The sequence below is a fragment of the Homarus americanus genome, unplaced genomic scaffold (assembly GCF_018991925.1).
Source record: "Homarus americanus isolate GMGI-L3 unplaced genomic scaffold, GMGI_Hamer_2.0 scaffold34360, whole genome shotgun sequence".
Taxonomy (NCBI): domain Eukaryota; kingdom Metazoa; phylum Arthropoda; class Malacostraca; order Decapoda; family Nephropidae; genus Homarus; species Homarus americanus.
Window position 1 is genome coordinate 8,068,139 of NW_024739403.1, and position 10,741 is coordinate 8,078,879.

Below are 10,741 nucleotides of genomic sequence, written 5' to 3' on the forward strand. Positions count from 1 at the left end.
GGCTGAAACAAGGAACAAGAGAGAGAAAATGAAGAGGAGAAGAGAATGGGAGGAGGGGAGGGGAAATGGGGGGATCCGAGAGGGAAATGATGAGCAGGTAGAGAGGGAGGGAAGGGAAGAGGAACTGAGAGAAGTATGGAGGAAAGGGGTCAGGAAGGAAATGGAGATGAAGGTGAAGGAGAGAGGAGGGAAGGGGAAGAATGTAGGAGGGAGAGGGGTTAATGGTGGAAGAAGGAGAGAGGGAGGAAGAAGAGGTGCGGAGGGGGGTAATGAGTAAGGGAGGTGATAGAGGGAGAGAAGGAGGAAGGAGTGTGAGGGGATAGGGAGGAAGGGAGTGACGGGAGGGAGAGAAGGAGGCAGGGACGGAGAAGGGGGGAGGACTAGAGGAGAGAGAGAGAGAGGGGGAGAGGGTGAATGGTGAATGTATGAGGGAGGAAGGGAGGAAGGGAGGGAGGGAGGGAGGGAGGAGGGAGGGAGGGAGGGGAGGAGGGTACACACTTGTAACAAGATCATCATCATCGTGAGAGTGTTACGTGAAGGCTTTGTTTGGCGGCGCCCTCCTCCCTCCCTGTCACCCCTCCTCCCTGTCTACTCACCTCCCTTCCATTCTTCCGCCACCCCTTCTATCTTTCTCTCCCTCTTTCTCCCTCAGTGCCACCCTCCCTCTCTTCCCTCTACCCCCTTTCTTCCTCCTCCCTCTTTCACACTTTATCCTCTCTTCCCTCCCCTCCCTCCACTTCCCTACGTCCTGCCAACTGCCTCTGCCATTCCCTGCCACCTCCCAACCCTCACCTCCCTCCCCTCTCCAGCCCGCCCCGCCCCTCCACCTACCTTCCTCCCTCCACCATCCCCACCTACCACCACCCTCGCCTCCACCTTTCCTGTCGTCCGGCGGTTCACACGCCCACAGGTTAGGTCAGGTTTGATTAAGTTTAGGTTAGGTGTGTGTGTGTGTGTGTGTGTGTGTGTGTGTGTGTGTGTGTGTGTGTGTGTGTGTGTGTGTGTGTGTGTGTGTGTGTGTGTGTGCCTGTTTACCCTGTCAGTTTGTCTGTTTATCTGAGGACGAAATAGCATCCATACTATAACACAAGTATAACTCAGAGATATTAATCCCGGTTTACATTATAGTTCCATCATCTATAAATAACCTGTATAGAGAGTTGAAGGTCACTAGTGAATCTCGAGGTCAAAAGGTTATCAGAAAGGTCAAAGGTTATTAGAAAGGTCAAAGGTTAATAGAAAGGTCAAAGGTTATTAATACCCCAAAACCGAACTTTTCTTTCACACACACACACACACACACACACACACACACACACGCACACACACACGGGCAGGGAAATAATCTTACTCTCTTATGGGGAAGAAATTTTTTGGAGGGAAGTGAATTTTTTTCTTCTTTCGCAACTTGTAAATGGGAATAAAATTTGTGAAGGTAAATATAGACTTTCTTGTATGTATGTATGTATGTATGTATGTATGTATGCATGTATGTATGTATGTATGTATGTATGTATGTATGAAACTTTTACCCTAGGCACTTTCTTGGTAACACAAATTTCCATAGATTTTTCCCTTGATCAAACTTTTATTCCCTGACTACACTTTTTTCCCTAAATCCTTTCGTGGTAAAAATTTTCCACTCAGATGAGTTATATTATTCCTAAATATTTTCCCGGTCATATATATTTCCCCTAATGGCACCAGTTCTTTCCCTAGAATTTTCCCTTAACGACACCATTTTCCCCCATCTATCTCCAAAATTGACATCCATTTTCAACCTACCCTGTTTTGTTTCTATCAAAAATTTCCCTAATTAATTCTTTCTCCTTTCTTCTCTCTTCCTACTCTTCTTTCATCTCCCCTTCATTATCAACACCAACACCCCACTTCCCACTTCCTCCTTCTTTCCTTCTTACTTCAGAAAATCCTCTCTCTTTTTCTAAACAATTTCCTCCCTACCATCTCTCTCCCTCCTCCTCTTCATTCTCCCCTACACTTCTCCCCCACCACTTCCTCTACGTCATATCCGGGGGGGCTGTTCCCGCGTCGCTGATTGGCTGTTACCTCCGATTGCCTATTTGCGCCCGCGACTTCGTTAACCTCAAGGGAGGAGGGTGGAGAAGGTGTCTTTCTGAGGGGGCGAGATATTTTACCCGGTAGAGCTACAGTCTTCTGAATGTTCCAATATTTTTGTTAATATCTAAATACGTAAATATAAACTGCTGGGGATGATTTATTTACAATTTATTTACGCAATTAAAAAAAAAATAATCGATTTTAAGGTGAGGAGAATATTTCGAGACGCCCCCGGGATAAAAAATAAATAAAAAATAAAATTCATTAAAAAAATCATATCGCCAAAGGTTCGTTTCCCCTAGCGGTTAAGTTGCCAAATAGTCGAAAACGAATCATTAATAACAACAAAAATCCCATCACCTTGAAAATTAAATACAAAATTACGCTGAACTATTAGTGAACATGATAACAATACGTAGTTTATGAAGTTGATGTATAGATAAAATAAGAATAAGAGTAAGAAATAGGGAGAGGATTACGGAGGTGTGGCGGATGGGGAGGGGAGAGGGGGAGAGCAGGGGCGTTAGGCAGGTATACCCCGTTGCCGCGCGCCCTCAGGTGTGGCTGCTGATGTCTGTACTGCCGTCTATGTCTGTATTGTTAGTTGTTGTATACGTTCATGTGTGTTCGTATATGTAGGTGTTTTCACGTCATTTGGATATATATGACATTTTGAGTGTGTGTGTGTGTGTGTGTGTGTGTGTGTGTGTGTGTGTGTGTTAGGATACTTCTATGCTTCACCTAAATATATACAGGCATTTTAATTTGATCTCACACGACACGTATATATGTATATTGGATAAGATGTTTTCGCATGTATGTATGTATGTATGTATATCTGTATATATACTGTATATGTGCGTATCCTACCTTACTACCGTACACATATGTTGACTCTTCATGTATATTTGTGAGTTTGTTATAGAAGTTACGTTATAAATTACCACCATGATGCTTGCCTGTGTCTGTACGTCTCTGTCTCTAAATATTCATGACTCTACCCAATGCCCGCCTCTATCTGGCTCTATCGTGTCATCTATATTTAATTGTTAATAGACACAGTACAGTAATTCATTATAAAGCCAATAATATAATCACTCGTTGTCTTAGGTTTCAAAAAAAAAAAAAGTCCACCATCCGCGAAAACCATCCATCACTAAGGACATGACACCGGTACTGATCTGACTAAACGCAGCTCAAAACCTCCGACCAGCGCACAGTGTGGTAGAGGAAGTTAGCTGAGGCGGCACAGTACTTTGTTCACCCCGAGAGTGAGGGGGGGCGTGGCCAGAGCACATAAGTCCCGCCCACCGCTCCTGCCGCAGGTGTGAGGGAGCGTCTCATTCTCACCTGCAGTAATGAGAGCCTTGTGCTGCCTAAGAAACTTAATTTACGGTGTCTTAACTTGCTTTAGCTTAACATACTTGAGGAAGAGAGAGAGAGAGAGAGAGAGAGAGAGAGAGAGAGAGAGAGAGAGAGAGAGTGAATGTGTATGTGAGAGAAAAGAGTGAGTTTTACCTACCTGTAACTCCTCAGTCCTCAGGTGTGAGGGTGAGTGAAGGTGTTTGTGCCCAGCTGCTCATCTCAGTCGTCATCTGCAGAAGGAAATGATCTCGTTTTACATTATAAAGTTTTATTCTGATAACCTGGACGATAAATTATGAGTTTATTTCATTTTTCTCAAGAGAATTTCCCGTGTAAGGATTTTATTATTAACATTATTACTATTATTATTTTTATTACTATTGTTTATATTATTACCATTAATATTATTATTATTATTATTATTATTATTATTATTATTATTATTATTATTATTATTATTATTATTATTATTATTATTATTATTATTATTATTATTATTATTATTATTATTATTATGGTTGGTCCAGTAGAAATAATTAATAAATAAACAAAAAGAAACGGATGAATAAAACAGAAATTAATGCAAATACAATTAATAATGAGACAGTTTAATACATTAATAAACATTGAGATATAAGATAAGAGACATAATTGTGATTAAAAAACATTTACTGACAACATAAATGTATACGTATATAAACATTATGCCAATGTTAACACAAATGTTTATAGAAATAGACGTTTTGAATTAGTTAGGAATATATTTTGATTTTGAGCACTTTAGGTTACTTTACATAGATGATTTTAAATGTTTTCATCTTAGTTTTAACTGATGTCTAGTAGTGTGTGTGTGTGTGGTTAAGTTAGGTTCGATTAAGTTAAGTTGTTCGATTAGATTAGAATAGGACAAGTTAGGTTAGGTTATGCTAGGTTGGATTAAATAGGTTAGGTTAGGTTAGATTTGGATAAGTTAGGTTAGGTTATGTTAGGTTGGATTAAATTGATTAGGTTTGGTTAGGTTAAATAGGTTAGGTTAGGTTAGGTTAGGTATAATTAAATAGATTAAGTGATGTAACTTAGGTAAGGTGTGTGGGAGATCATCTCCTTCCTCCACCTTCCAAGACGAAGGATCCACAAGTAGGACACATCCTTGAAGGCAGAGGAGGCGAGGTGTGAAAAGAGGGCAACCACACGACTTGTTAAGACCAAGAAGACCATTCAATTATAAGCGGCGCCCCTGCCTTTGATGCCCCCTCCCCCTTGCCCCCTTTCCCCTCCCTCTTCTTTTCTATCCCCTTCCCCCCTGCCTCCCTTCCCCCTCCACCTGCATTCCCTCCCTCAGGTGTACTTCTTATCTCATTATATATTCAACCATTACCTGTCGTAGCTCTCCACTAACCAACACCAACTCACAATTTCATACTGTTAACACATCTTGTATATATGTTAATAGATGCGTAAAAGACGATTACCTGCATTACCTGTGTTGTGATTATTAAAACACCTGGTGGTTCTGGAGGAGAGGGGGGAGGGGGGTGTTTGAAGTCACCTGTGGGGGTCTGGGGGGGGGGTATGTGTGGAGGGAGAAGGGTGTAGGGAGGGGGTGAGGAGGGGGTGTTGGTGGTGAATGCAGGAGGAGGTGCTGTGATGTGGGTCTCAAGCACCTGGGGCCATAGTTAGGCAGTTTGCTGGGAGGACCTCAAGGGCTTCCCGCCAAAAAGGAGTTTTAGCACTTTGGGGTTCCTAGTGAGGCCATAATTATTTCCTCACTCTTTCATGTACCAACAAACTCCTGTGCTTTTTTTTTCCTTCTTTCTTTTTAAATTCATTATAAATCAAGACTTTTAAAGGGATGCCAATTTTTTTATTCATCAGCGAACGTTCTCCGAGGCGTGAAAAGAAGGAAGAAGAAGAAGAGTGTTAAGTGAGTCTGCGTCCAATTCTCTTATTGGCTGCCTCCGCCTCTAACGGATCTGACGTCACATCCGGCTTTCGCAGGGCGTGGCCTGATTGGCTGTCATTTCGCTGGGCTCCATTATGGGCTTCTCACAGAAAACGCACAGACGATCACAAACAAAACAAAAGAGGTGCAGTCACATCCTGAATTATCCACGTCATCCCGGCCCATCAGATCACCTCACAAATATAAAACGATAACATAATCACTAATATTCACCAACAAAGATAAATTTATTATTCATCAAGAGAAATAAAAAATAATGAATCAAAATAAGTAAATAAAACTGACCAGGTCCATCTAACACCCACCTAAAAAAAACCAATTCCCGCCCCACCCGCTGATTGGTCATTGTCCTCGGGGAAAATTGCGCGCCAATTTTGAACTTCCCGCCGGAGACAATAGTTCTAAATTAACAATGGCCTGGACTGAGGATTCTATAGACCCGGAGACAATTTGTGGGTAATTTATCGCCAAGATTCACTAAGCCAGGAGGAAAATGAGGGCGAGGAGGAAGAGGAGGAGGAAGCGGAAGAGGAGGAGGAGGAAGCGGAGGAGGAAGAAAAGGAAGAAACAGGTGTAATTCTCTTTGTTTCGATAAAGACAAGACGAATTTAATTTATTATATGTTTATCAATTAATTATATCCTTGTTTCATTACATACACACTTTATAATTACTTACATATTATTTACTAAATCAATTTTACAATTATTAATTTCATTATACGTCCTCTCTCTCTCTCTCTCTCTCTCTCTCTCTCTCTCTCTCTCTCTCTCTCTACCTAATCATCTCCCAAAACAAAGCAATACCCAGAAGCTATATTTAATGACTTCTTAATTAGATAATAATTTAATTCACTATCTCTTCCCTCACCATCGGGTGGGGGAGGTATATATCCACCAGGCAGCATTAATGTTTGTTTGTCTTATAATGTCAACCTCAGTGACACTTATTCAACCACATTACAAATCAATTAACCACAGCGCTAATTCAATCACAATATCACCCAGTTAATCATAATGCCACCTAGTTAACTACAGTGGCACTGTGGTTAACTATAGTGGCACTGTGGTTAACTATAGTGGCACTGTGGTTAACTATAGTGGCACTGTGGTTAACTATGCGCCATTGTGGTCTACTAAATAGCATTGTGGTTAAATAAATGGCACTTTGGCTTAGAGGATATTTTAACCCCAAAATTATAACCAGAAAAACCAGGAGTAACCCCAGGAACCAGGAGAGTCATCCTCAGGAGTCACACCCCCAGGAGAGTCATCCCCAGGAGTCACACCCCCAGGAGAGTCATCCTCAGGAGTCACACCCCCAGGAGAGTCATCCCCAGGAGTCACACCCCCAGGAGAGTCATCCTCAGGAGTCACACCCCCAGGAGAGTCATCCTCAGAGTCACACCCCCAGGAGAGTCATCCCCAGGAGTCACACCCCAGGAGAGTCACCCTCAGGAGTCACACCCCCAGGAGAGTCATCCCCAGGAGTCACACCCCAGGAGAGTCATCTCAGGAGTCACACCCCAGGAGAGTCATCCCCAGGAGTCACACCCCAGGAGAGTCATCCTCAGGAGTCACACCCCCAGGAGAGTCATCCCCAGGAGTCACACCCCCAGGAGAGTCATCCTCAGGAGTCACACCCCCAGGAGAGTCATCCCCAGGAGTCACACCCCCAGGAGAGTCATCCTCAGGAGTCACACCCCCAGGAGAGTCATCCCCAGGAGTCACACCCCCAGGAGAGTCATCCCCAGGAGTCACACCCCAGGAGAGTCATCCCCAGGAGTCACACCCCCAGGAGAGTCATCCCCAGGAGTCACACCCCAGGAGAGTCATCCCCAGGAGTCACACCCCCAGGAGAGTCATCCTCAGAGTCACACCCCGGAGAGTCATCCCCAGGAGTCACACCCCAGGAGAGTCATCCTCAGGAGTCACACCCCCAGGAGAGTCATCCCCAGGAGTCACACCCCCAGGAGAGTCATCCTCAGGAGTCACACCCCCAGGAGAGTCATCCCCAGGAGTCACACCCCCAGGAGAGTCATCCTCAGGAGTCACACCCCCAGGAGAGTCATCCCCAGGAGTCACACCCCCAGGAGAGTCATCCCCAGGAGTCACACCCCCAGGAGAGTCATCCCCAGGAGTCACACCCCAGGAGAGTCATCCCCAGGAGTCACACCCCAGGAGAGTCATCCCCAGGAGTCACACCCCAGGAGAGTCATCCCCAGGAGTCACACCCCCAGGAGAGTCATCTCCCAGGAGTCACACCCCAGGAGAGTCATCCCCAGGAGAGTCATCCTCAGGAGTCACACCCCAGGAGAGTCATCCCAGGAGTCACACCCCAGGAGAGTCATCCCCAGGAGTCACACCCCCAGGAGAGTCATCCTCAGAGTCACACCCCAGGAGAGTCATCCTCAGGAGTCACACCCCAGGAGAGTCATCCCCAGGAGTCACACCCCCAGGAGAGTCATCCCCAGGATCACACCCCAGGAGAGTCATCCCCAGGAGTCACACCCCCAGGAGAGTCATCCCAGGAGTCACACCCCAGGAGAGTCATCCTCAGGAGTCACACCCCCAGGAGAGTCATCCCAGGAGTCACACCCCCAGGAGAGTCATCCTCAGGAGTCACACCCCCAGGAGAGTCATCCCCAGGAGTCACACCCCAGGAGAGTCATCCCCAGAGTCACACCCCCAGGAGAGTCATCCCCAGGAGTCACACCCCAGGAGAGTCATCCCCAGGAGTCACACCCCAGGAGAGTCATCCCCAGGAGTCACACCCCAGGAGAGTCATCTCAGGAGTCACACCCCAGGAGAGTCATCTCAGGAGTCACACCCCAGGAGAGTCATCCCCAGGAGTCACACCCCCAGGAGAGTCATCCCCGAGAGTCACACCCCCAGGAGAGTCATCCCCAGGAGTCACACCCCCAGGAGAGTCATCCCAGGAGTCACACCCCAGGAGAGTCATCCTCAGGAGTCACACCCCAGGAGAGTCATCCCCAGGAGTCACACCCCAGGAGAGTCATCCCAGGAGTCCACACCCCAGGAGAGTCATCCCCAGGAGTCACACCCCAGGAGAGTCATCCCCAGAGTCACACCCCCAGGAGAGTCACCCCCAGGAGTCCACACACCCAGGAGTCACCACCAGGAGCCAGAGATTCACCCACAGGAACCAGGAGTCACTCCCCAGGAGAGTTACACACCCAGGAGTCACACCCCCACAGGAAAGTCACACCCCACAGGAGAGTCACACCCCCAGGAGAGTCACACCCCCACAGGAGAGTCACACCCCAGGAGAGTCACACACCCAGGAGTCACACCCCACAGGAGTCACACCCCCACAGGAGAGTCACTCCCCAGGAGAGTCACACACCCAGGAGTCACACCCCCACAGGATAGTCACACCCCAGGAGAGTCACACCCCCACAGGAGAGTCACACCCCGGAGAGTCACACACCCAGGAGTCACACCCCACAGGAGTCACACCCCCACAGGAGAGTCACCCCCCAGGAGCCCACACCCAGGAGTCACACCCCACAGGAAAGTCACACCCCAGGAGTCACCCCCAGGAACCAGGAGATTCACCCACAGGAACCAGGAGTCCCCCCAGGAGAGTCACACCCCACAGGAGAGTCACACCCCAGGAGAACAAACACCCAGGAGTCACACCCCACAGGAGTCACACCCCACAGGAGAGTCACCTCCCAGGAGAGTCACACACGCAGGAGTCACACCCCACAGGAAAGTCACACCCCAGGAGAGTCACACCCCACAGGAGAGTCACCTCCCAGGAGAGTCACACACCCAGGAGACACACCCCAGGAACCAGGAGATTCACCCACAGGAACCAGGAGTCACCCCCAGGAGAGTCACACCCACAGGAGAGTCACACTCAGAGACTCCACACACCCAGGAGTCACACCCCACAGGAGTCACACCCCACAGGAGTCACACCCAGGGAGAGTCACACACCCAGGAGTCACACCCCACAGGAGAGTCACACCCCAGGAGAGTCACACACCCAGGAGTCATACCCCACACAGGAGTCACACCCCCAGGAGAGTCACACTCAGGAGAGTCACACCCACAGGAGTCACACTCCAGAGAGTCACACACCAAGGAGTCACAACCCCACAGGAGAGTCACACCACAGGAGTCACACAGGAGAGTCACACACCAGGATCACACCCCCAGGAGAGTCACACCAGGAGTCACACACCCAGGAGTCACACCCCACAGGAAAGTCACACCCCAGGAGAGTCACATACCAGGAGTCACACCCCACAGGAGAGTCACACCCCACAGGAGTCACACCCCCAGGAGAGCCACACCCCAAAGGAGTCACCCCAGAGGTCACCCCCAGGAGAGTCACCCCCAGAACCAGGAGATTCACCCACAGGAACCAGGAGTCACCCCCAGGAGAGTCACACCCCACAGGAGAGTCACACACCCCCACAGGAGAGTCAGGAGTCACACCCCCACAGGAGAGTCACACCCCCACAGGAGAGTCACACCCCACAGGAGAGTCACACTATAGGAGAGTCACACCCCCACAGGAGAGTCACCCCAGGAGAGTCACACCCCCTAGTAATGGACAGCGGCTAAATTCTTCACATCCCATCTTAAAAATTCATAGTCAAGGAGGTGGACAAAAATGGTAAGGACATGTTTGTGTTGATTCAAGAGTTAACATGCAAAGTTCGACCAAAATGTTGTTATCATAAAAATAGCATTTCAGAGGAGTAAGAATTGGAAATGTGTTGTTGTGTGTGTGTGTGTGTGTGTGTGTGTGTGTGTGTGTGTGTGTGTGTGTGTGTGTGTGTGTGTTGATGCGTGTGGACAGGTTGGTATAGTGGACAGAAATTCAGATTACGAAAATTCCTCATAGACAATTTCCCACTATATGAAATCACGTCAAGACAAAGACCACCCGACAATGTTTATGTTTATAGAAAATGGGGGATATATATTTCAGGGGTACTAATATCATGGTGGTACAAATATCATGAACAATTAATATTCCATGGGGTACAATATCACCGAGGTACAGATATAACGTTACATCAGGCCTTTCCCCCAGAACGACAATGTAGTGGATATAAAACACTTATGTCAGGTTATGTCAGGATAAATGTGTGTAAATTGTTGTTTGGGCTAGAGTGTACTGTAGAGGAGGTGTGAAAGCCGCTTATTCACCTTAGACTGCTGGGTGTGAAAGCCCGAGGTGTTAAGAGTGGTTTTGGGTGTTTACAATAACAGCTCGGCGTTTCAGTTTCATTATTATTACTATTTTCGGTCATAACTCACACAGGTCCCCTAGTTTGGCGGGGACGGGGTCGGA

General features: G+C 47.5%; 1 protein-coding gene across 1 annotated transcript; it reads left to right on the forward strand.

The window, feature by feature from the left end:
• Positions 1-135: 135 nt before the first annotated feature.
• LOC121874634 (basic proline-rich protein-like) lies at positions 136-10,005 on the forward strand. The gene is made up of 4 exons (XM_042378863.1): positions 136-172; positions 1,129-1,212; positions 6,642-9,568; positions 9,706-10,005. Exons 1-4 carry the CDS (start codon positions 136-138, stop codon positions 10,003-10,005), a joined length of 3,348 nt encoding a protein of 1,115 aa, XP_042234797.1.
• The last annotated feature ends 736 nt before the right edge of the window (positions 10,006-10,741 follow it).

What these genes read in the sequence shown, in the direction of transcription:
- LOC121874634 (XM_042378863.1), top strand. Translation starts at nt 136, where the DNA reads ATGGAGGAAAGGGGTCAGGAAGGAAATGGAGATGAAG. An exon ending in GGTTATCAGAAAGGTCAAAG is followed by an intron (nt 1,213 to 6,641) that starts GTTATTAGAAAG and finishes CCCAGGAACCAG; the next exon opens with GAGAGTCATCCTCAGGAGTC. An exon ending in CACAGGAGTCACACAGGAGA is followed by an intron (nt 9,569 to 9,705) that starts GTCACACACCAG and finishes CACACCCCACAG; the next exon opens with GAGTCACACCCCCAGGAGAG.